Source organism: Aotus nancymaae, unplaced genomic scaffold (genome assembly GCF_030222135.1).
Source record: "Aotus nancymaae isolate 86718 unplaced genomic scaffold, 86718_ANA_hifiasm-v0.15.2.pri h1tg000010l, whole genome shotgun sequence".
In the NCBI taxonomy this organism is placed as follows: domain Eukaryota; kingdom Metazoa; phylum Chordata; class Mammalia; order Primates; family Aotidae; genus Aotus; species Aotus nancymaae.
In genome coordinates this window covers 14,804,123-14,830,388 of record NW_026988421.1, presented here as the reverse complement: position 1 = coordinate 14,830,388, position 26,266 = coordinate 14,804,123, and the positions used below count along the sequence as shown (strand labels likewise).

Below are 26,266 nucleotides of genomic sequence, written 5' to 3'. Positions count from 1 at the left end.
CTTTCCTTTTAAAACTCGACACTTAAAATTTTCACTTGGTCACAGCCAGTAGAGTCCTGGGTATTTGGTAGGTTTGGATAATCACCTTCCTGCTGCATCTAGACTTTGGGGGTTTGCCCCCATGAAGAAGAGTTTTGAAATCATTTCTGTTCTGGTCTGACCCCATCTGGAACAAGTGGACTTTGGATCTGAGGAGGTACTGGGGCCATGGGGAGAGGATTGAGCGGGGCATCTAAATATAGATTATTTTCAATATTCTAATACAGAATGGATAGGAGTTAAACAGATTAGGTCCACCCTCCATCCCTCCTGCCACTCTGCAAACATTAGGCTGCATCCTACAAGTACCTGTTTTCTAAGCCTGACATGACTCTGGGGAGAGAAGGAAATGTGCTGAGGCTTTGCTGGGAGGCTGGGGACCTAGGCTGAAATCCAGTGAATGTGGCAGGTTCTCTGCTCCAGGCAGATGTCCACCCAAAGGCCTCTGCCCTACCCCACTCAAAGAGGGGCCCACAGTGTCTCTACTGCGAATCCCTTGGGGCTAGCATGGTCTGAGGGCCAGATAAGACCAGGCACCGACTGGTGGCAGGATGGGGACAGATCGACTACCCTCTGCATTGTTGATTTTAACAAGAAGCATGCTTTCAAGGTTATCCACATGGACCCTTGATCTCTTTCACGACTGAGAAAGCTGCTTTGCGTTCCTTTCTAGAAGCCTGTTTTAAAAATCCCACCAGGATGAGCTCTGTCATGCTGGTCTTCCATGTCTCACCCACAGCTGTATGTTATGTGGCTCACACACACACACAAAAAATCCCTAACGTTGAATGTGGTTTGTGCCATTTACTGGAGGCCCTGGCAACTGCCCACAGCTATCCTGCACCTACCCTGTGTGCCCCATGGTCTGTCACAGCGTTTCCAGGGGCAAGGGGCTGAAGAGGAGCAGAGGCAGTGAAACCTTCTCAGGAGGCCTGAATCCCAAGGCTGTTACTTCCAATCTCTGTTACTCTATTTGACCACAGAAACCAGACATCAACAAACACCTCGTTAAGATGTCTTCACTTAAGCTACCAGTTAAGCAGTGTAAGTGATGCAAAATAGAAACTTTTTCTAATGCTCTAAAGATATTTACTTTAAATAAGTCACACACACACACACACACACACACACACACACACTCCATTTGATCTAAATATCCTGAGCTTTTTTTTCCAGCTACCAGACCACTCTAGTGCACGGAAGATGAAGTAATTGGTAGGATTATTAATGTTTCTTTGTTTTCCATGTGACCATTTTGAACAAGTCGAAGGAATAGGCCAACAATAGCACAGCCTGTGTCATGCTTGTCACTAATATGGCTGCCAATTAATCCTGACATGGGAGCTTGGCGGGTTACCCGAAACCCGGTATTTTATCACCTCAGGGGGTTAGCACTTGGACATTTGTGTAACATTTTATACTAATCAATCCACTTTCCTTTTTTAAAGCAAAGCCTTTCATAGAACATGGATGAGTCCTATATTCACCACATCCATCGTCACCTATTTTCCCCAAGCAGAACTGCATTTGGTTTGTTGATAATTACACTTTGGAGCAGACTTTGGAAAATGTTTATTCGTGTTTCTTCCCTTCCAAGGGGGAAATCTATCTCAAATGTTAAGACTGAAACTCAAGTCCCCAAGAGTTTTCTCATATTATTGTATATTTAAAAATATTACAAGAGGGCGCTTCTCAAGGGAAGTGAACTTTAGAGCTGCCAAAGATAGTTGACTTTCTCTGAATCTGTTACCAATGGATCCCAAGCTGGTTAAAGTCAGTTCTATTCTGAGTAATGACACATGTGGCTGGGACAAACGCCATTCTAAGATATTTCTAGGACCCCCTCCCCACTCCCCGGCAAATGGTAATTCATCTGGAGACAGCCAGGCAGGCAAAGGAGGGACAGATGGGGAGAATGAGTCTCTTGGGAGTCCTCCGCCTGGGCAAGAGTCCTAAATCAGCTGGAGGGACCACATTCTTGGGATGAAGGCCCTTCACTCATCATTCTCTCATCCCCCGATCCTCTAGCCTCAGACGATCCTTTTAACCATTCTTCATAGAGATCACCCTAGAAAATCAGCAAGCTGCAAAACTGTTACTGGGAAACTTTCAGTCCTTCCTCTATTCAGCACTGTCCCCTGGAATTGAGGCATGAAGAAAGAAACCCAGTCTGAAGTGGGAGCTCTGCATCTGTTCCCCTCATTTGCATCACTGAACCTCAGGAGGAACTAGGACGTGAGGTTCTCTCAAAACCAGATTCTCCTTTCTTATTCTTTCCTTCTTCCTCACTGTCTATTCTTAATCCAGAGAAAGAGTCCCATTTGTTCAAGGGTCATGGAACAAGGCAACAGTGCCCTGGCCTCAAAGTTAAAAATCTTAGCCCACTAGAGAATTACTGTGTGATTCTGGGTAAGTCACAAGCCTCTCACTGCCTCAGTTGCCCCATTTGTAAAAGGCAAGAATGCCTGCCACACCTGACTCACGGGACTGCCGTGAGGAGTGCAGAGGGCGAAGCACACAGAAGGTTTTGAAAAATAAAATAAACTACACACTTGTTAGTGTAACCTCTCACTAATGTTCCCTAGCACATACCCAATACCCTGCCCCAGCACAGCATCACCTTCCATCTGTTGTAAAGGGACCAAGTGGCCACTGACTTGGAATCAGACATCACGTCACATGTGACATTCATAAAGCACTATTCTGGAACATTCACTCTGCCCTATTTAAGCCTCTCAACTCCAGTAGCTAAGCCATACATGTGCTTTGTAGATGAGGAAGCCCAGGCTTAGAGAGGGTAGCATGCTCACAGAGGCTACCATACTGGTGAGGGCAAGAGCAGGGTCTGACATGGGCTTGGCTGCCTTCCCTGCCCTTATCCCTTATTCCCTGCCTCATGTGTGCAAAAGGGGGCTCATGCAAGTCATCATCTTAGGAGTCAAAGTGAGGTTCCATGGAACCCTGGGAGAGAAATGCTGTTTAGCTCCAGGATACGTGGAGACTGCGTATCACAGGGAAGAGAGGTGTAGCCATAGCCACCCCTCATTCCTCGGCAGCCCCACACCTTCATGCTTCCCTCTGCCAAGGAGTTAAACCGCAGCCCAGAGAGAAACGTCATGCTTTAGTTTTACTTTTTGTTTTCTGTTTTTGTTTTGAGACAGAGTCTTGCTCTGTCACACAGGCTGGCATGCAACGGCAGGATTTCAGCTCACCACATCCTCCATCTCCAGGGTCCAAGGGATTCTCATACCTCAACCACCTGAGTAGCTGAGATTAAAGGCATGCACTACCATGCCCAGCTAATTTTTGTACTTTTAGTAGAGACAGGGTTTTACCATGTTGGCCAGGCTGGTCATGAACTCTCAATTTTATTTTTGTCCTTCTGTTTAGAAAGCAGAGTTCCTATCACTAAGAGGAAAGGAAAGACATGGATTCTGGGGGATAGAGCTCCTGAGTTCCCTGAGTTGCCAGGGCAACCCTGAGGCAGTACAGATCTTCCTTGCAGAGAAAGGTGTTTGGACAGATCTGTTCGGGGAAAAGCTTTTGGCTAAAGAAAAGAACTTTCAACCCAGAATTTCATATCCAGCCAAACTAAGCTTTACAAGCGAAGGAAAAATAAAATCTTTTGTGAACAAACAAGTACTTAGAGATTTCACCATCACCAGGCCTGCTTTACAAGAGCTTCTGAAAGAAGCACTATACATATAAAGGAACAACCAGTATCAGCCTTTCCAAAAATATATCAAAAAGTAAAGAGCATCAACACAATGAAAAATTTACACCAACTAATAGGCAAAACAACCAGCTAGCATCAAATGGCAGTATTAAACTCATATATATTATTATTCAAATTGGATAAAAAGCCAAAACCCATCAGTATGCTGCATCCAGACCCATCTCACATGCAACGATACACAAAGACTCAAAACAAAGGGATGGAGGAAGATTTACCAACCAAACAGAGAGCAAAAATAAACAAATAAATAAAAAGCAGGAGTTGCAGTTCTCGCCTCTGATAAAATGGACTTTAAAGCAACAAAGATCAAAAGAGGCAAAGAAGGACATTACATAATGGTAAAAGGATCAATGCAACAAGAAGAGCTAACGATCCTAAATATACATGCACCCAATACAGGAGCACCCAGATACATAAGACAATTTACTTATAAAGAGACTTAGACTCCCACACAATAATAGTGAGAGACTGTAACATCACATTGTCAATATTAGACAGATCGACGAGACAGAAAATTAACAAGGACATCCAGGACTTGAACTCAGACCCGGAACAAGTAAACTTAATAAACATTTATAGAACTCTCCACTTCAAAATACACAAAACACATATTCTTACCAGTACCACATCACACCTATTCCAAAAGTGACTACATAATTGGAAGTAAATCACGCCTCAATAATTGCATAGCATTTCATAGGTTTAAATGAAATATTGGTTGGCTGCTTGTTTGTTATTTTCTTCCCTTATTCCTTCCTGTCTCCATTGTTAAGCATAATTGTTGGCATAAAAGAGGTTTTCAATACCCATTTCTAGACTGCATTCTAGCCTGAGCAATAAAGCAATACTCCCATTCACTCTCCCTCTTTCTCTTCCTTTTTCTTCCTCTCCTTCATTCTTTTTTTTTTCTTTCTCTCTTTCTTTCTTCCAAAAAAAAAAAAAAAAAGCTTTGGCTGTCAGTGTGACCAAGCCACATACTGCACTGTACCACAAGGAGCCCAAGTCAGGAGCTAAGATCTAGGGGGAAGCAGAGAACACCTCCTATGGCTGACAGGACCCTCGCCTCTCATGTGGGAAACTCCAATTTCATGGAGTTTCCAATGGTGACTATTCTGAGATTTTGCCTATTAACTTCCAAAAATGTTGACAAGTTGCATCTTGCCCGCTATTCTAAGTTTACTGACAAGGAACCTTTGTTTTTGAATGCCCGTTTCCACAAAGTTTCTAAAACAGAGAAGGGACTTAATAAACAGGTTGAACACTGAAGGCTGCCTCTGCAGTCACCCTCTGTGCACCGAGACATGGGCAGAAAAGAAGCTGGTTTTGTTGTAGCCAGAGCTTGCCTTTTCTTTCCAGAAACCACCACTGGCCTCCTGTGATCACCTTATGATAATAGGATCCTCCCCGTCATCTGGCTACTTGTCTTCACTGACACCAGAATCTGAATGGGCCCCAAAAGCATGGAAAGCTGACCTAGGAGAAAGAAGAGTATGGAGCACCCCCTTGAGATGGAGAAGAGACCCTATTCCCTGCCTGGCTCTAGGCCTGCCTTCAACTCGCTGGAGGACTCTGAATATATCACTTCCCTGCTCTGAAACTCAGGGCCTTGCTACAGAGGATGGAGCAGTTCCATGCCATAGTATTTCCCAAAGCTCCTCCCAGTTCTGGCCTTCTCTGCACAGTGCTTTGGAGAGAGTGAATGCCCAGGAAATGCTTTAGAAGTATGAATAACATCTGGTTGACCTTAGGCTATGTGGATTCCTTATTGGCCTCTCCTTAGTGTTTTGTGTATGAGAGTGTCTCTGAGACTATATGTCTGGGGTGGAGAACCAGAAGAACAGAGGACAGAGACCCAAGCTCAGATGAATGGCATGGAGGACATCCAAGATGCAGAGAGGTCTCGAGATACCAAGCAACTCAAAACAAGTTTCTGACATTTTCTAGGGAATAAAGTGGGTTGTGGGTCAAGGTAGTATTTGGCAAAAGAGGGCGTCTTGTGAGAGTAATAGCGAGGTTGACCCCTGATGGGGGCTGGGGGCCTAACTGTGCTCCAGTGATGAGCATGAGGTGACAGCATGGTGCTTGGCACGTACACCACCTAACATCCCCTTCTCCAGCATAGCAGGAGGCAGAAGTCACCATGTGGTCATCATTACCTCTAAAACACAGGAAAAATCATGGAAAGAATGAGGCTCCTGGATTCCCAGTGCTGGCTCTGTGACACACTGGCTCTGCAGACTTGAGCAAGAGTGATTCCCTCCCTGAGCCCTTGTGTCCTCAAACAAAAGAAACTACAGTACTAGAGTGATAGCATCTCTCCTGCGGCCGTCAGGAGGATAACACCCAAAGGGTAAAGAATGTGAGGGTACCCTGTGAACATACAAATAAAATGTCCTGCCAAATAGCTGAGTACTCATTACTATGAAAAATCAATAAAGAGGCAGGATCAACACTCTGCTTTTGACTGAAGGCAGGAAATCACCACTTGTATCTTGCTGTGGTTCTGCCCTCGCAGACCTGGATTAACCGCAGAGAATGTTCTTGACCATTCTCACTGGACCATATCCACATGTGGGAGTTTGCAGGGCAGCCTGTGCCTCCTCACTGCTCCTCCCACTGCCAAAGAACACTTGCTTTTGCTTCTGAAGAACCAACACATCAAGCGCTCTGCATGGGAGTTAACCAGCAACTCTGTCTCTGGTTTACCTTTAGAGACAGTTAAACACTCCACGTCGTGTGATGATGACAAACTCAAGAGCTCCTTTCTTTTCATGATGCTGCTGCTTTGTAGCGAACACAGAACCAGCATAATAAATATGTAAACAAGCCAACTTGACAACCCCATGCACAAAAACTTCACAGATGCATCTCTCCCCAGAGCCCTCATTTTACAGGTGAAGAAAGTAAGCCAGATACAAGCCATACTCTCAGTAAATGAGAGTCCGTTCCATAGTCTGACTTTCTCTCTAGTATATGACATGTCACAATCTTCACTGCTTGTGTTTAAAATGCAGTTTTAAGACTCAAACCTGAGCAGCATTCATCATCTATCTCTGAATACATTTCAGAAAGTGAGTCTGCCTGTGATCTTCCCTCTGGGAAGGGAGCCCCAACAAGGAATCTGGACGCAGTTCTTACCTGTAAATTTGCACACGGTGGTAAAACATGAGTGGGAATTTCATTCTCAGACCCTGCTGGCCCCAGGGGCTTGTTCTTGACCCGGAAGGCAGTGGTGGTAGTGGCAGTAGTGGTTTGTACTGGGAAGGCTGGCTGCCACACGGTCACATCAGAGCCGTTGCCAAAGGCTTGAATTGCATTTTCTGCAGTAAAACAGGAGGAAATCCAATTTCAAAGTCAAGCAGCAAATGTAACAGACAGGATATACACAGCCAGAGAGGCACACTAGAAATTCTGATTATAGCATTGGACGTCTTTGAACAAAACCCATCCATCCATTTGCCCTATACATGCTGAGAGCCAGTCTTTGGGGTCAGGTGCTCAAAAATCAATTCAGTCATTAAACCCTGAGCTGGACACTTAGCGATGCTCAGAACACAACAAATATTTATTGTGTTCCTATTTATGTGCCAGGTGCTGAACAAGATCCTTGCCCTGAAATACTCATCAGTCAAGCCCTTTGAAACCCAGCCTCAGTCCTGTTACCTGGGATCATAACTGTCCCATTTTCCAAGAAAATTCTTGTGCTCTGTCAATATTCTATATTAAAAGCAAACTAATTAGTGATTTAAAAAGTCCTAATCATGAGATTTAGGAATTCAATGGCATTCCCATTAATATGGCAGGCAAAATGCAATCCGTTCCTTAAAAAAAAAAAAAAAAATCTAACCCCAATCTCAATAACTAGTGAAAATTTAAGTAAGATTATTTTTTTCTCTTTCTGCTCCAGTCTTCCAAACAAAATCTACATAATTAGGTAGGAGCAGCCCTTCTTAAATGAAAAGTTTAAAATGTAAAACTTTAAAAGCTTATTACAGTTTCATAGGATTAGATTGTGTTTGTGGCAAGAGTAAACTGGTTCTGTGTTGCTTCCCTCCCTAAAATGAATAAAAAACAGTTTCTAATCAGGTCTTCAGGGATTTGGCCTGGATTTAGGATTTTTTTTTATTTCATATTCATTGTATAAAAAAACCAAACTGCTGCATTTGGGACCTGAATGTGCAAATTGTTAATATATGACTCTTAGTCGGCATTTTTCGATATACAAGACAGAATAATTTAAGCCTAATCTTCCTCTTAGAAGTGACATTTTGTTCTAAAAGTGTTATCCTTTAAGTTCAGCAAATTGGAAGCTTGTTTTCTGCACCTTTACATTTTCTGGGGCTGTAAGAAACAGCTTCAAATTAATCTAAATGCTTTTTATGCTCCCAGCTATGTTCCATGGCTTAACTGGTGAATGTGAGGCAGAGAAAGAGGTGCACAGGGACCGGTTCCCTTAAATGCTCAGAACCACCACCACCGCTACCCTTGCTTTTGATTAAAACATGAAGATCCAAGAGACTCAGTTTCCTGCAACTACCTGTGCTTTCCCAGTATGTTTGCCTTGCCACAGCAGTGGTTCGGTTGTTCAATTGCTCATTCATTCATTCATTCAAATGTTAATAGAATATCTACTAAGTGCCTGGCACTGAACTATGCATAGGGCACATAGTAGTGAACAATAACAGCAACAAAAGATAAAAGTTCATGTCTTCATGCAGGTCACATTCTGGTTTTGCAGGTAAATAAGTGAAATATATAATAGATTAGGTAGTGAGAAATGGTTGGAGAAAATGAAGCAAGGGAGCACCAGAAGCACTGAGCGGAGAGAGGAGTTGGTACCTAGATAAACTGATCCAGGAAGGCCCTCCTGGTGAAGGTGTCATCTGAATAAAGACGTGAGTGAAGCCAATGATCTCTAACCTCACCTCCATCCCATTTGTCCCTTCCCCGTACATCTGTCATGCACGTGGCTTGAAAACAACTGTTTCCTCTTCCAAACTAGAAATAAACAATTGGCTAGAGTTGTGTTGATGATTGAGGAATTTGGGAGAGGTCTGGCTTAATCTCAAGGGAGCAGAATTAAGTTTCTACATTTGGGCTGGGATCTACAAATTACAATTCCTTCTAGTTGCAAGAGATTGAACTGATGGCCCTGAGTCTTTGGGGCTCTGTGTCCCATCTAGTCACAGTGGAAATGGCATGACTGTGAAAAATTCTGGTTGGCTTTGGCCCCTGATGCAGACCAAGTGCATTTATTTTTATTGAAGAGTCATTACCAATGAGATACCCAGACGACTCTCTCCTTCACCAAAAAGGTTATAAAGCAGGAACAACTTTGATTTCTCTGTGAGGGAGAAGTTGTCCAGCCAGTGTGAGCAAAATCTTTTCTTATACTGTCCTCCATTGTCATTGCTTTATCTTAGTTAAAACTTCCATTCTGCCAGAAGACTGCAGGATGTGAAAAAGAGGAAACACACACACAGACACACACACACACACACGTGTGTGTGTGTGTGTGTGTGTGTGTGTGTATTACATACCCTATATATATATATATTGGGTCAAGACCAAACAAAAGGTTCAAGTTGTGATTCCTTGGTATGCCCCAATATCTTAGTGAATGTCTCCATACTTGAAACTACTTTCATGGGGGTGAATTTCACTTAAGAATCCAAAAGCTTGTTTTATTTTTAAGAGGACCAAACCAGTTGACTACAGCCACATTATTTGAAGTGCCTAGTAAGCAAATAACTTAGATTTTTCCTTTCAACAAAGGAAATGATGAGGAAATTTTAGAGTAACCCTCAAAAGCTTTTGTATATGTGTGTGCATAGTAAATTATTAGCTGCCAGCCAAGCATCATGGAGAAATTGCCACTTGAAGACAGGACTCTCAGAGGGGTGTGTGGCTGAGCCTTGATTCCTAGAAACTTAGTCCACCCCTTGCATCAGGAAGTCAGACTGACCTGGTTCCTGAACTTCAGGCCTATGTTCTCATCCCACAGGCCCTTCAACATCAGGGTGAACAAAGCCCTTAGGACACAGGGGGCTGCAAAAGGATTTGCACTTCAGATCCTAACTCTGGTGTGTATATGGCCTGTGTGAATTACCAGGCTTTACTCAGCTGTATGGCAGGATAAAACCACCTATGTCTATGAGGATTCTTGTGAAGATTACTGTCAATGAGAATGTATATTTTACACTCGCTGTAGAGTGAGTTTGAACACACAGAAGATATCCAATAAATGGCGGGTGTTACAAGAGTGGGTTGAAATTTTCAAGTATCTCAGCGGGATCATCAGCTAGGGAGTGCGCATCTGTGTGAATATACGTGAGTCCTGGCACTGTGCTTTTGGAGTTTGATGAATGTCCATTGTTCACATCCGTCCCTTTCTTTCTATCCCTGTCCCTTTGGGAAACATGTTTCCAAACTGCCTAAAGGACACTGCAATAAGATCTGATTCTGCTTCCAAGCAGGAGCGCCCCTCCCTCTTCCCCAGCGCTTATCTTGCCTCCAGAGATAACCGGCATCCCGAGCCTCCTGCCTGCATCGCCAGTTTATCCCACTCAAGAATTGTTGCTTCTCCTCTGAGCCAGCCCGGAGCATTCAAGGGGCTATTGATGTTAACATTCTAATTTTTCTCAGAGAGTCCTTGGAGGCCTATCCCTATCTAATTTGTCTGAGCTTCTCGCATTGTATATTCCGCCCAGGTTTCAAGAACCTTTGGAACAGACTCTCCGCTGGCTGCCAAGATCAAAATTTGATCTGAGGGTAGAAGTGTTCTTTCCCACATAATGTACCCTTAGTTATTTGAGTCTCTTGCTCTCTCAGGCCTTTGGATTCACAGTCTTGGCAGCACCCCGATCATCACTTGCTGGGTTCCCGGCTGCATTACATGGGGTGGCCACATAAGGAACTGGATTTACCATCGGTGACTAAGAAGAAAGGGAAAAAGACAGAGGAAGCAGACTCAAGAAACTAGAGGTACAGCTGGAGCTCAGAGAGGAAAATGTGTTTGCTCGTTTGTTTCTTATTTTTTAAAAACTCACTGAGACATGTATTGTCCTTGAAGAAATTCAAAAATTTTAAGCACTCTTCTAGGTCATTCCCACTGTTGCTGCAGTCACACCATGGGGCCACACTGAGGCTACTGGAGTCTATGTAGTTGGGGGTCATGACTGTGCCTAAAAGAATAAAAACAAGGCATTTTATTGTTGTACAATGATACTTTTCCATAGCCTAAAAAGAAACCAATATTCCTCTGACGGTGGATGCACCGTGGATAATTACAAACATTGTGTTTGCTGAGTGGGAAATTATGTTAAGCAGGGCATTTTCTCGGCAATTTATCTTGAGCACATAAAGTAATTTACACGTTTACTTTAAAAATTATAACAAAACTTCTTGAGCTGCACTTAGGGTATTCTTTCCTGCACAAATGGTATGGATGTCGCAGAGTAGAAAGAATTAACTTAGAGAACGCATGAGCTACCAAATCCCTTGCATTTTCCTGAAAATGTCATTAATCTTCATAAACACATAGAACTGGGTTTACATACCTTAAACATTTTGTTTAGGACTTTGAATCTACTTCCCCCAGAAGGAAATGGTTTCTTTAGAGTGACATAGGGAAGCTCAAAGCTTTCTAGAAGTTACCCTGCACCCTGAGTGTATATATGTATATATGGGGTCTTCTCAACTGATTTAAATAAAATCTTCAATGTTGTGAAAGAACTGGAAACAAACAATGGAAATTCTCTAAGCCAACAGCTCCTAGAATATTGCCTGTGGACTCTCAATGGTGCTCAAAGAAATGCTGGGTGGTCCCTCCTGCCTACATCTTGTGGGTCGTGATATTTCTGATGAGTTCTAAACTGGCACAAACACCCAAAGCATTTATACTTAATCCAAACCAAATGTCTTCTCCTGGGTGGCTGACACCAGACAACGCCTGCTGATGACAAGAAGGCTTTTGTTTTTATATATTTTCTGGGCATAAGAAGTAATAGGTCTGCAGGATGTATTTGGATCACAAATAGAAAAATAATTTTGGGCTGGGCGTGGTGGCTCACGCCTGTAATCCCAGCACTTCGGAAGGCCGAGGCAGGCAGATCACCAGGTCAAGAGATGGAGACTATCCTGGCCAACATGGTGAAATCCTGTCTCTATTAAAAAATACAAAAATTATCTGGATGTGGTGGCACATACCTGTAGTCCCAGCTACCGAGGAGACTGAGGCAGGAGAATCTCTTGAACTCAGGAGGAGGAGGTTGCAGTGAGCCAAGATTGCACCACTGCATTCCATCCTGGTGACAGAGCGAGACTCCGTCTCAAATATATATATATATATATATATATATATATATATATATTTGTTCTAAACTTCTCTGAGTCAATGGCATACTGTCTTTGCCCTATATTCTTTACTGACTTAAACTAAATAATATTGCAATATCACATTATAGCTTGGGATGAACATTTTAACCTACTGCATAGAGGGGGGACTCCTAACTTTGGTTCAGAAAGGAACAGGTACTTTAAGCATTAAAGGAGGAGGTTAAGGCCATTGGATGCCTGGTGCCACGGTGGGCTCCTGACAGATATGGAAGAAGTAGGAATACGCCTTGTTCAGAAAGAAGTTGGAGAGAGAGATGCAGACCCAACAGAGAAATACATTTTGGTCTATGCAATGCATTGCCTCTGCCATTGGGTCCTCCATTCATCATCCTTGGGTGTCTAAGTGTTTGCCAGCCGTGAAGGAATAACTTCACGGAAATGCTGGCAGTACCTGGCCTTGTCTCCTCCGAAAGGGGTTAAGGAGCAGGTACACCTGGGAAGGGCACTGACTGAAGTGTTAACAGGGACTACATCTGTTGACTCCAAGGAGCTTGGAAAACAATTGCTTTTCTGTTTGTGGACCAAATACATCTGTGGATTACTGACCACCTATTACGTCTTACGTCCATAAGATGTAGACACTGTTAGCAGATGCAGCTAGAGTTGAGTTGGAAATACTTAACATTTTCTTCCGTGGGCCTCTCTGTATTTTTAAAACACTTTTTACAATAAGAATGCCTTGACTATTGTGATTTCTGCAATTCCATAGTTGATAAGTAATCCCTAGTAGAGATTAACTTACTTGGGAAAAGGAGCGAATGTAAGTTTGGAGTGCTGGCTTAAGGAAGTTACTCTCATTGGCCCGATCGATAAAAATAGAAAATACTCAGAGACCTGGGGAAAGCTATTACCCAGGGAGGGTAGGTATCCTTCCAAAAAGTTGGGAGTAAAGAGTGTGCCAGGAACCTGTGCTGTCCCTGAATTAAGTACCATTGTTGATTTTCCCAAAGCCACCTGCTGAAGATGCTCTGGTGACAAACAACCTAGTCTGTGCTATCATTCTCGGGGGGAGGTTCTTCCTGCTGGTGACGTGTGTGACCCTGACACAGACAGCCGGCAGGAACACACACCCTGGCTGAGCCACTGTGCTTCTGACAACTGTGATTTTCCTCACCCTTCCACAGGCTTCACTGCGTGTTCCTTCTCAAATGCCAGTGGAGATGAGCCCTGCCACCAAGGCTTCTGCTGTCCCTGGTATCTGGGATGCCTGTCTTCCCCCCTGCTGGCCCCGTGCATCCAGGGGTCCAAGTCTGCTTCCCTTCTGACTCTAATGTGGGTCATGTGTAATCATACTGCTCTGAATGCTGAAAACATGGTTATTCTAAAGCCTCGGATCTTGACAGACAGAAAATAATTTTTCTGCTATGTCTGTTTTCAGGGGAAAAAAATGTAGCCTAAATCACCCTCTGCACACTGGGAGCTGAATTACCAAGACCATTAACGGCAAGCAGGACCCCAGTATTCAGGATTTTTCTTTCCAAAGGGCCATTTCTGGGAAACAGCCTTTTTGATTTCCCCGGCCTGAATGACTTCCCTTTCTCCAAAGTTCCCTAATTCAATTAACTTTGTTTGACTTGCTTTCTTCTTCCATAACCAAGCTTTTATTCTCTCTGCTTTTGTTCTGCGTGGTCAGTTTCCCAACTGAGACGCCTTGCCCGTCTGCACACTTGCAGTCTCCCCACTCCTTAATAATCCCTGCTTCCTGCCTCTGCCTTTCACGCATCCATTATCCCATTTTTTTTTTCTTTTCTACTTCTTCATTTTTCTTTTACAGGCAAGTTCTCAAGGATTTAACATTCAAACCCCGGACCAGAGGTTACTGGGAGATTTTCACTTCTGCAGACATCAGCAGGCTGCGATGGAAAGAGCGCGGGTATTTGCAAACCACACTCCCATCCTGCTTCTCCTTACCAATAAGCCCCGAGTAGGCGAGGAGGCAGTCAGCGTAGTTTTCCTTTAGACAGCTGCTGACAGACCTTGACTCTGGCTGGCAGTTGGTAAAAAAATCCGCAAGGCGAGATCTACAATAGGAAAAAAGGCGAGGGGTGGAAATGTGCTTTAAAACATCCTAAGCCTCTGGACAGACATGTTTCCTTTATTCCTTTCTTGATATGCCTTTTTCTGCACACACACACACACATCCACACACCCCCCCCGCAACAAAATATACAGAAACGTGAGCTATGGAACTGTTGGCATCCTTTCTCATGCAGCTCCCAAATGTCCCCTCCCCCAGCCCTCGCCCACCTGTGCGTCTCTGCTTATTCAGAGAGAAGTCTTCAGGGCCTCTAACTGGAGGAATCTAGAGGCTTTGAAGTTTCCATTCAATATTTATTTCTGACTAGACTTATTTGCATCTTTAAGAAATATGCTTCACACACTCACCGGAGATCCACACTGGGAAAATATTTACTTTATACAGAAACATGTCCCTGGCATCAAAATAGGATCCTACAGCCCATCTGCTCCTTTAATTCCTACTGGCTTTGTGAATGTGTGTTTCTGTCTTGTAAGTCACCTCTCATCCACCAGCCTAGGGGGTAGTGATTTATTCCAGCTGAGTGGCACTGAGGAGGAGCCTGCCTTTGGGGAACCGAAGGGGAAGGCAAGAGGGACAGAGAGGCTTGCTCTGGGCGGTGCGCCTGTGGTCAAAGCTGTGTCTGGAGGGGCCACTGCAAGATGTGGCAGCTGCCTGCACGCAGGAATCTCTCCAGGGGCCGGCACAGTCCACCCAGAAGCCCTGGGTGGCAGTGAAGATGCAGAGGCCCAGAAGGGGCCGAAGCCGCAGACATGCTAGTGTGGGGAGGAAGAGGGCTCTTTGTGGCCAACTGGCTGTTTTTTAGTCTGAAGAGGATATTGTTGGAGAAATCCTGAATGAGAGCTGGGCCACCTCTGAGGTCATCTTGGCAGACAACTGCTCTGTTTCTATGGAAGAACACGATGGACTTCACAATAATTTAAATTATCTGGCGATTATGGGAGACAATGAGAGGCTGTCTCAGTTTTCTTCTGTCTTTAGCTCACCTCAGAATTGGCTGCCGACATAGCCAGAGCTGTTTGACTTCTTTCCACCTAAGAGACTGCATTTGCTTGGCACACTTTTTGATACAAACAAGCTTGGTTTGGTGGAAGCAAGACAGGTAGGATGCGTGGGGATCACAAAGGTTTCTAAGAGGCCCACAGGAAGTGCGTTATGCATCCCTCTCCTGCAATTTTAACTGGAAAGGGCATTCAAAGGCCTGATGAAATTATCCAAGTCTTCAGTGCGCTGCAAAGGCGTGTTCGTGTGGGGTTGGTTCTCCCCTTGAACACTTGTGAACAAGGCTTGCTCAAGCTTCCCTCTCTGAGCCCATTTTGTGTGCTCTCTATGTTTGGGGGCCTGGCTCTGTGAATCCCTGGCGCAGATGCCGGAAGTCTGGTTTATTTTCTTTATACAGCACCTGCATTCCTCAGAGAGCCCCTGTATAAGGCTCCCCAAGCAAGGCCATGTGCCGAAGCTAAGTGCCTTGGTAAAATTCCCGAATGTGGCTGGGGTGTGTGCATGTGTGCGTGCCTGAGTGGCAACCACAGTCCGTGCCTCGCTGGTGTTTCCTGACTTTAATTGAACACACTGAAAGATATAAAACCTGCCTATTTTCTGTAGCCTGGTTAAAGGATTTATTTTTCAGAGGAAATCCCTAAAGATGGCTCAGGCTTACTCAACTGGCTCCAATGGCATCCAGCTTGGATTGAGTGTTAATTTCAAAAGAATTTTACCGGTCATGAAAGTTAATGATCTAGTGGCACTGGGTTTCTAACTTTGCAAAGGCCAACTGCAGGTTCAGGCAGCTGGGGCTCCGGCTTTGCACGCAACCTGGCTGCTGAATAGCTCTCTGACCTGGCAGCCCCACGCTCCCGGCCTGTCCCCCAGAGATGGAAGAAAGGTCGCTCCGTCTCCACAGCTCCCGTTTCTCACAGACTCTCCAGCAGACTATTAACTGAACAACAACTGTGATGAGGATTACTGTCCTTCGGTGAGAGACTAATGCCACCAGACTCATTTTGCTTAACAACCTCAGAATTGACTGACAATTGGACTCTGGAATGAAAGGCTAATTGAGTCAGTCTGCTGCAGAAAGCATAGCCCCGATTGGGAGGATAAAACGAAATATACTGCTCTGAGCAGAACTCTGGACAGGCTGCTTTTTGAGAGATCATCGGCACATATCCTGGCCCTATGTCACACAGCCAGTGGATGGGAAGAGAGTTTCAGTGTAAGGGTGAGCACATGTGCCATTGTTAAAACACTGACATTTCCACGTTTTATCACATTTGACCACCTCTCCCTGGCAACTATACTTGGAGACAGGATGCTCATATTATAGGATTCACATGTTACAGATGGAAACACTGAAGTAAGAAGTTTATACAGCGCTATGTTGGGGCTAGCTCATCACTGGTGAATTGGTACAGTTTCAGGAATTTTGCAGGTTGGTTAATAACACTGCAGTGGTGGCTTGAAAGTGGCCATGGTGGGGGTATTGACACCACAGTAATCAACAAACACTATAAATCTGGGCTTTGTGTTGTTCTTGGAGCACTGGTTGTTAAATATTTACTGCACAACTCTACTTAAGAACAAGTATGATGTTAGTAAACCCCACTGTTAAAGCAGGCATCATGTCTCCAGGTGCGTCCCAGCCCTTCGGAGACAGGCTTCCTCTCCCATCCCCAATCACCCTTGTGCCAAATGAAATGGGGCAGTTGCAATTAACCTCTGGTCTTCAGTATTTTCCAAAGAAAGAAAACAGCTCCACTCCCCCATCCCACTAAGACATCCTTCCTTCCCAACATCCTCTTCTTCTCCTACCATCACAATCGTCTAACATATCCTAAAGTTATGCATGCAAATGGTCCCATGTATTGACAAAACAGCTGGATTCCTGTCCATCCCACTGACTAATGTGTCAAGTGCCATGATATAATAATGAAAAAGACCCTGTCCTTGAACTTATATAACACGCAATCTAGATGCCAAGAAAAACAAGTAAAAAGATTGTTATAATACAGTGCTTTGTTCTCGATAAAAGGTAAGAATGAATGACTGCTAACAAAAACAAGACCAAACATGAATGAAGTGTTGAGTATATATTAGGTATACTTTTATAAACTTTTACTCTTTTATGACAGCAAAATAACAGATATTATTATTTTATTATCCTAATTCTGCAGACAAGGAAACCAAGGATTAGTGAGGGTAGATTAGAATAAAACAGTAGCAGAATGAGGATTTAAAGCCATACATTCTGACTCTATCACTTAAAGTTTTACTATTACACAGCTGCAGAAGCTAGTTTCCAAGAGGCTGTGATATTGGGACTGAAGCTTGAAGGATGGGTAGGCTTTGTCAGGTAAAGGTGTAACAGGGTATTCCAGACAGAAGGAAGCAGCAAAGGATAAAGTAATCACACCCATAGTAAGACCAGCATAACAACTACAAAGTATTTGTACATGGCAGGTACTGATTTAACTACTTGACATGTATTCACACATTGGATTCTCACAACAAACTTATTAGGTAATACTAACAGGCCCATTTTACAGATAAGGAAACTGAGGCACAGAGCCTTTAAGCAACTCCCTCTAGGTTGTAGAGCTCTGTGATGGAGCTGGAACATGACCACATTCAATCTGATGCCAGAGCCGGACAGCATTCTCAACCGCTACCTTTAAAAGATGCATCATCTGGAATGTCACTGGTCACTCATGCAGGATGGCCAGGCCACAAGATGCAAATGGGTAGTGATGGGAAAAGATGCTGATGAGGTTTTGAAAAGCCTTTGAATGACCCAAGGGTTTGTATTTTTATATTAAAAGCAGGGGGAGCCACTGAGGGATTTTTAAGCCAAGAAGTAACATCATCAGATTTGCATATTAGGAAGACTCTTCGATCTCACCATTGTTCAGCAAAGATACGCTTCAGACCTACTCTGTGGTCTCACTGTTCCAGCAGCAATGGGAAGAGCAAGAAAGTGGCCAGGAGGGGAAGGGATGGTTCCCTACGAGACCGCAGCCATGAACCAGGGCAAAGAACCGAGGGCCGGAAGAGGAGAAAGAAAGGAGGATGCTTGGAGATGTGGATATAAATAGAATGAAAGTCAAGACTTCAGACGGGAGGGGTGAGAACAGAATTGGGATGAAGACAGACAGTGGGACAAGGAAAGATGGGGGAGAACGGGTTTGCCAGGAAGATAGCGAGGCTGGCAGTGGCTGTGTTGAGTTCATGATGCTGTGGACAGCCAAGATGCTAGCATGTTTTTAGAGCTCTGGCTGCCTCTTCTGTCCAGTCACCAGCTGCTGCCTGAGCACCTACTGTATGACAGCTCCAGGGCCCCAGGACAGCTCCTTTTGTGTACACTTCCCCCTGCCTGCCCTGGTTTATGAATCACACTGTAATCAATTCAATAGCTTCCCTGCTTGGGCTGCTGGGATCCAAATAAGAAAGCTTAAATGTCCAGTATGGGATTAACAAAGAAACTCCTCAACTGGATTTCTTCTGAACACATGAAATCTCCATAACGACAGCAATGATGAGCTCTGATTGTTTTTCTCTGAGAAAATGAAAAGGCAATGAATAGGTACTAATGTAGAAATGTATCGCTATCAGTAAGAGAAAATCTCCAACTTTAAAGAAAGGAAAAGGCAGACAAAATACCAAGATGGCCGTAGGAAAACAATCAGAGCTCATTATGCACAAAGCATCATATTAAAGGAAACACGCTGCTAACTGGAAATAAAAAAAAAAATAATAATAATATCTAGGAGACTTGTCTCAAACAGCAGATGGTCTTCCGACAGTGGGGGGAAAATTATTTACCTTCTTTCTCTGCAACAGTTTTAGGAAAGTAGCGTTATGGAAAACAGGTAAAAACATACCAGTAATGCCCAATTTAACTCATCCTGGATTATCATAATCCTCTAAATGTTCTTCCAGAACAAATCCCATACTTGGATACAAGCCATGTGGTTGGTGGAATTGAGCCCTGGACTGAGAATTGTAAGATATTGAATGGGATCCAGGCTCCGACACTAATGAATCAAAGTTCCTGAGTGTGCTGCTTCATATTTAAGCTCCTAGCTTTCCCTTCTACCTCAGAAATACGGTCTGTGGGATGCTCAAAGCAGCGTAGAGGGGTGGAAAACCCACTTGTTTTCACAGCATTATTATTCTTACCCATATTCCATCCTACCGTTACTCATGATTTCAGTGTCAAGACATTTGGTTTCCTTCAAGTCTTGAGAACAAGATTTTTCTAGTGGATCCCTCATCTCACATGTAAGACAGCTGAGGACCAAAAAGGTTAAGCCTTGCTCAGAGTCACATGGCGGGTGGCCACAGATGGCATTCGCTGGAACAGGAACTGCAGATCGCCCATAATGGCTCTGGAGGGGAGAAGTGCGAGGGCTGACTTTAATTTCTCTGGGATTGTATTACAGTCATCAAGTGTATGCCTGCTTTCCCCTGCCACCATTGTCGACATTGTTCTAACATTCCACTGGCTTTAGAGATGTGGCGGGCACTTTGAATGTATTGCAGGAGCACAGCAGGGGCCAGAGGATGCAGATGGCATAAGAGGGTAGTAAGTCTATCAGTGAATTAGGCCCCTCTTTATAAAGGAGTCTGTTGCACCCCACCAAGGACCGCACAGCACTGTAGGGCTTCACCACTGTATTAGTCCATTTTTATGCTGCTGATAAAGACATACCTGAGACTGGGTAATTTACAAAGGAAAAGAGGTTTAATGCATTCACAGTTCCACATGGCCGGGGAGGTCTCACAATCATGGCAGAAGGCAAAAGGCACGTCTTACACAGTGGCAGGCAACAGAGGATGAGAACCAAGCAAAAGGGGTTTCCCACTATAAAACCATCAGATTTCATGAGACTTAGTCACTACCATGAGAACAGTATAGGGGAATTGCCTCTGAGATTCAATTATCTCCCACTGGGTCCCTCCCACAACACATGGGAATTATGGAAGCTACAATTCAAGATGAGATTTGGGTGAGGACACAGCCAAACCATGTCCACCACTCAGCAGAAACCCAGAACTCTGGGACAGGATCCCCGTATCGATCTGCTTGTGTAAGTCACTGGAGTTCTTTTTTAAATCCAACATGGACATTACAGCTTCAAAGTCTTGGCTTTCAGTTCAAACCATGTAGTTTCTGAAAGCTTTCTCAGTGGGTCGGTTAGAGGAAAGAATGTGTGACAGATAAGAAGGTGCACAGGCTTGGGAGTGACACAATCTTGTTTCTAATCTCAGCTCAACTTTTCACGCAGCCTCTTACATCTTAGCAAATTATTCAACTTCTCCAAGTCTCAGTTTCCTTACCTGGAAAATGGCACCAGTGCTATGGTGCCATATCAGATGCTATGTACAGGCACTTTAAATGGCTGCTGTGAGACTTAAATGACAATTACATAAAGCTCCTCACCCAGAACCCAGAATATGCCAGTTGCCCGTAAAATTTTTCTTCTAACCCTTTATATTTTCTCCCCACTTCCTGGTTCATTCTAATGTTCAGCCTTTACTGCAAATACACACAACAAGCTCAATAAATAGAAACACACACTGTGTCTTTGTCTATCTTTTGTTGGCCCTTGTATTACATACTTAGACAAGCTACATCTATATAACTAAAGGCATCAACTTTGACCAAAACAAATGTGAGAAGTCTAAAGCCAGGAATCCGTAGTGTTACATAAAGCCTCTCCATTACATGACCTCATAAAATAAAGGCACTTTAAGGAAACCTACTTTTTCTCAGAGACTTAGAGGAAAAAGATATATTTTTAAATTGACTACATATCATAAAGTTTGTTAAACTGCTAATACCTTTTGTGGAATAAAAACAATTAGAAAAACATGCTGCTAATATTAGACCAGGAATGACAAAGCTAGAACACTGGAATGGTAATTGTCTGGTATAGTGACACAAAACATATTTTTCCTCTTTCTGTTTTTAGAAAATTACCTTAGCCCCTATTCTCCCACAGTCTGCTGTAACACACATCTGGAAAGCATCCTTCAGGAAACCAGGGCCCGTATTAAATACATTTTGCAGGGGGTGTTATTTTGTGTCGCTGTTGCTCTCTGTGCTGTGCATCTGGCTTCTTGGAGCAAACGCCTAGTATTTGCCTAGGAGCAGGCCGCAAAGCTAGGGAGCTGAGCCGAGATTCTCCCCCTGCCTGGGACTCAGTGTGGAGACACAAAGGCCCTGGGGCAGGTCCACATGCCCCAGGTGCAGATGCGCAAAGCTCTGCACATCTTGCGTTCATCAGCTCCTTAATGCAGGTTCCCACTGGTAGTGTGATTATTAAAGCCTGGCCAACTGATGTGCTCACGGTAATTTAGCAAGACTGTGGCCACATGTTGGTGAGAAACAGTACCATAAGGTCCAAGCAGCCTTCAAGCCTTTCCTAATGCCTCTGTTTCCTGGGACAGGAAGGTCCCTGTGGCCAAGTACAGATCAATTCCTGTTCCTCTCAAATCCCTGCTCAGCCTCGTCCTGATACCTGGGGCTTCCCCAATCACTGTTGCTCCTCTGGCTCTTTGGCCAAGCTCCTGGGCAGCTCTTGGCTGCAAGGGTTCTCCTTGCAGTTTTTTTTGCCCAGCACATGGGCCATGGAGGCTGCCATCACTGCACTCTGAGCCTGACTCACAGGGGCTCTGGCAAAGCTTCACCAACTAAGAAAGGAGTTCCGGCGATGCAGATGGAGTCCCCCATTGATTCAGTCCCTGTGTCCTAGCTTGGGTATCTCTGCAGGTTGATGGTTCAGTGAAATCAGGCTGTAAGGCATAGAGGCAATGCTTCCTTAGCTTTTCTGATTGCAGCAGCCCCCTGAGGAACATCTAGGTTGGCATCTGATCAATTTTGGCATCCCTCCCAAAGCCACCTTGTATGAACTTTGACAGCCATCAGTTAACATCGACAGAGCAGTTGACAGGGCTTGACAGGTACTCTCTACCTGGCAAATTTGAAAGGCAAGTCATGGTAGTTTGCAAGAAAATCCATTCCAACTTTGAAGAGGCTTTCAGCAGCCTCAGATCAGATGTCCCCAAGCTGCCTTTGGCCGGGAATCCTCAACCTATTTCTCCCAATGCACAAACTGATGGTCATGGTATAAGCAAACTCTAAGTAGTAATGAGAGCACAGAAAGATCTCAAACAACCTGTGCTGCACCATCAAGTCAAATAAATTTGTTTTATATTACCCATACTATGCTACCCATACTATTCATGCAGAAAATCTAGCTTTAGCTTTGGTGGTACGTGTTTTTAAGGGAAGAAATTGAAGAAGAAAAGAAATTGAAAGTTTTCTGGATGATGAAATGATCATAAAGTGCTCAGATATTCAATAGTTGTCTGCTGGGATAACTGCAGGTGACAAATATGTTAAAACTCTTTAAGAGTAAACCTTATCCAATAAGTCTTTTATATTTCTGCAGGCAAACTTTAGAAATCAATTTTGTGGCTTTTGGCCACAAGGAGAAATAGAAATCTAGATGTTCAACCAATCTTTCATCAGTAGAACCACACCTTAAAACTCGAGACCAACACAGTGTGAGCTTGCTTCATGCAGAATTTGGTACCACCTCCATCTTCAGGAGTAAATGCCTGAAGTTGCCTGGTATTTATTCTGGAACTCTAAGAAGTTCTTGGTCAACTGCTCAGGAACCCTGGGCAGCAAAGGTCACCCACCATGGCTTCATTTAATTATTTACACACACCCTATCTTCAGAAGGAATTTTGAAGTGCATTCAGATGTAACTGTGAGGCAGCAGAATAAACATAAAAATTAGTGAGAGAATTAGGGGCCATAGAAAGGTAAGATAGAGGCAGTGGTTCAGCTAGTATAAAATGCACACATGCCCCTGACTGGATGAAACCTACATATTTGGAGATTTCCAGCAACTACTGGGAAGGGAGTTAAGATAACCAGTTTTACAACTAGCTCATGATACCCCCAAATTAATTTGGGAGGCCGAGGCGGGCAGATCATGAGGTCAGGAGATAGAGACTATCCTGGCCAACATGGTGAAACCCCGTCTCTAATAAAAATACAAAAAAATTAGCCGGGCATGGTGGTGCGCACCTGTAGTCCCAGCTGCTCAGGAGGCTGAGGCAGGGGAATAGCTTGAATCTGGGTGGTGGAGGATGCTGTGAGCCGAGATCGTGCCACTACACCACAGCCTGGGTGACAGAGCAAGACTCCGACTAAAAAAAAAAAAAAAAGATCCTCAGTCAGAAGAAAAACTGCTTGTGGCAGGCAGAATGCCTACCTTTGGGCAGGCTCTCAAAGACATCCAGACCTGAATTCCTGGAACCTGAGACCATTACTGTACATGCCAAAATGGATTTTGCAGACATAATTATGGTCACGAGGTAGGGGGAGAATCCTGGATTTTCCTGGTAGGACCAGCAGAATCATAAGAGTCTCTAAAAGCGAAAGAGGGAGGTAGGTAACGGTGTCATAGTGATGTCATATGAGACTCAACTGGCCTTTGCTGGTTCTGAAAATGGAGGAAGAGGCCAAGAGCCTGAATGGGGAAAGGCAAAGAAATGGATTCTCCCTTGCAGTCTGCAGAAAGAAACAGCCCTGCTGACACCTTGATTTCAGCCCAGTGAGACCCATGTCAGACTTCTGATCCTACATAAGTCTGTAAGAGAATAAATGTATGTTGTTTAAAGTGACCAAGTTTGTGGTAATTTGTTATAGCAGTAATAGAAAACTAAAAGACTACTAAAAAGCAGTATACGGCAGGAGATTTTAATACAGAACTTGAAGATGCCCTAGGCCTTAAATTTCAGTTCAATTGCTTACTAGCCATGACATTCTGGGCAAGTATCTTAACTTCTCTGAAGCCTAGTGATATCGTTTGGATGTGTGTCCCCACCCAAATCTCACACTGAAGTGTGATCCCCAATTCTGGAGGTGGGGCCTGGTAGGAGGTGACTGGATCATGGGGACAGACATCTCATGAATGGCTTAGCACCATCCTCTTGGAGAGTGAGTGGATTTCTGTGAGATCTGGTCCTTAAGCAGTGTGTGGTACCTCCCTCCACTTTCTCTTCCTTCTGCTCTGACCATGTGACTTGTCTGCAGGAGGAATACTTTAAGCCTCTCCAAGAAATCCACTCCTCCCTGTCTTCCATCTTTCACCACCTGATATAGTTTGGACGTCCCCTCGAAATCTCATGCTGAGATGAAACTCCCAGTGTTGGAGGTGGGGCCTGGTGGGACGTGTCCGGGTCACAGAGGCAGATCCCTCATGGCTTGGTGCTGTCCTCATGATAGTGTTCTCGGGAGATCAGTTATTTGGAAGTGTGTGGCACCTCTTCCTCCACTCTCTCTCTTGCTCTGGCTCTTGCCATGTGAAACACTGGTACCCCCTTTGCCTTCTGCCATGACTGTAAGCTTCCTGAGGCCTCTGAAGAAGCTGAACGCATATCAGCACCACACTTCCCGTACAACCTGCAGAACCATTAGCCAATTAAACCCCGTTTCTTTATAAATTACCCAGCCTCAGGTATTTCTTTATAGCAATGCAAGAATGACCTAACACACCTAATATACTCAGGTTGAATGATAGTAAGTCCCTCAAAATGTTCCCGGTAGGGTTAAATGTACCTGGCACATTAGCACCTGTTGATAACTAGTCCTGATTCCTAGATGAACAATACCTCATCACAGCTGGTGTCTTCTGTTCTTCTCTGGACACTGAGACCTTACAAAGTCCTAGGGAGAGATGACTATGCTGGATGAATACGAAATGCTTTGTCCTAAGGGCATTGATCCACTTGTTCAAGGTCTGCGTGTGTTCAGGAAAGTCATGATGAATATCAGCTTTATTGCAGCCACTAAGACCAAAGAGAGGTTTCTCCTGTGAGTCTTCAAACACCCTCAAGTAGAGCAATGCCTTTTATAGACCAATGGAATAGTAATCCCTAAACAGGGCTAAGCAGTTCTACAGGTCACCACCTGTGGGCCTGCTACTGGTCTGATGATTGACACATCAAGCCTGTGTTCATTTAAGGAGGTGCCATCTGTGCCTTCATGAAGGAAGTGTTGAGTTAGGCACTGTAGCATATTGATGTTTATAGTCAGAGGAACTGAACTCTAATGAGCTTAGGAGAAAAATACAGGTAAATTCTAGAAAGTATCCCTAATGCTACCTGGTCTTCTTCAGTCAAACTTTGCTTCTTTGGAAGTTCCCAGAATATGCAAAATTAAAATGACATGGGCTCTCTTGACTTTAATAATTTGTGAAAATCCCCCTCTTTCCCCAATCCCCAAAAGACAAGTGCTAAATACCTCTGTATACATGAGCCCCAAGTTCTGCTCCGTGGAATGTTAACTTACCTTCCACTCATTAAAGGAGCCTAGTTTCTGAGTGCCCTGGGAGGGAGTGGCGGGTGGGGAGGATGAATAGATTTCTGAATGGCCAACAACTTACACTTGCACAAGTTTGCTTTAAACAGAAATATATGAAAATGAGATTCCCTATTAATCTTTAATAGGCTTGCAGACTTCCTAAGGAAAATTATATTCAATAGTAAATATACACTAGGTCATTTTTCTTCCAGGGAAGTTGTTTTAAGGTCAACAGAGACTTTGAGCTTAGCAAACAACTAGTTCCTAATATCTCCCTTCCTAGATAGGGCACTGAGAATATCACTATTGCTCAGGAGACAGGGAATTGTGGCATTAGACGTCAAAAGAATCAATCACTCCATTGCCACCGGGTGATAATTCCCACTTTGTGGGAAATTTCGTAACTCCTCTTAGTAACCCATTCTCACGCTTAGCATTCTCTTGTCAACAGCACCCCCGCCCCAACTCCATTTTCTACGCGTTACCTAAAGCTCTCAGAGCTGCATTTAACATTTCTCCTTTTTTTAGGGGTCAAAGGAGCTGATTTCCAGGGTCTACCTAAGCCATTTTGTAATAAACTGGCCCCTCCACATCTCCCAGCCGAGTGATCCCAAGGCTTATGTTTACCCATTCACAGTGATCTCAAAGGTCTCCCAGCAAGTCCCCTCACTGGCTC

At 44.1% G+C, this 26,266-nt stretch overlaps 1 protein-coding gene across 2 annotated transcripts in view; it reads right to left on the bottom strand.

Moving 5' to 3' along the window:
* Window positions 1-26,266, bottom strand: part of GFRA1 (GDNF family receptor alpha 1) — a 223,024-nt gene that overhangs the window by 29,382 nt on the left and 167,376 nt on the right. For both annotated transcript variants that reach the window (XM_012448032.3, XM_012448031.3), the window contains 3 exons: window positions 14,084-14,193; window positions 10,825-10,959; window positions 6,914-7,095 (listed from right to left, as the gene is read on the bottom strand). In XM_012448032.3, coding sequence (XP_012303455.2) covers window positions 6,914-7,095; window positions 10,825-10,959; window positions 14,084-14,193 — 427 coding nt within the window. The remainder of the gene's footprint in view (window positions 1-6,913; window positions 7,096-10,824; window positions 10,960-14,083; window positions 14,194-26,266) is intronic.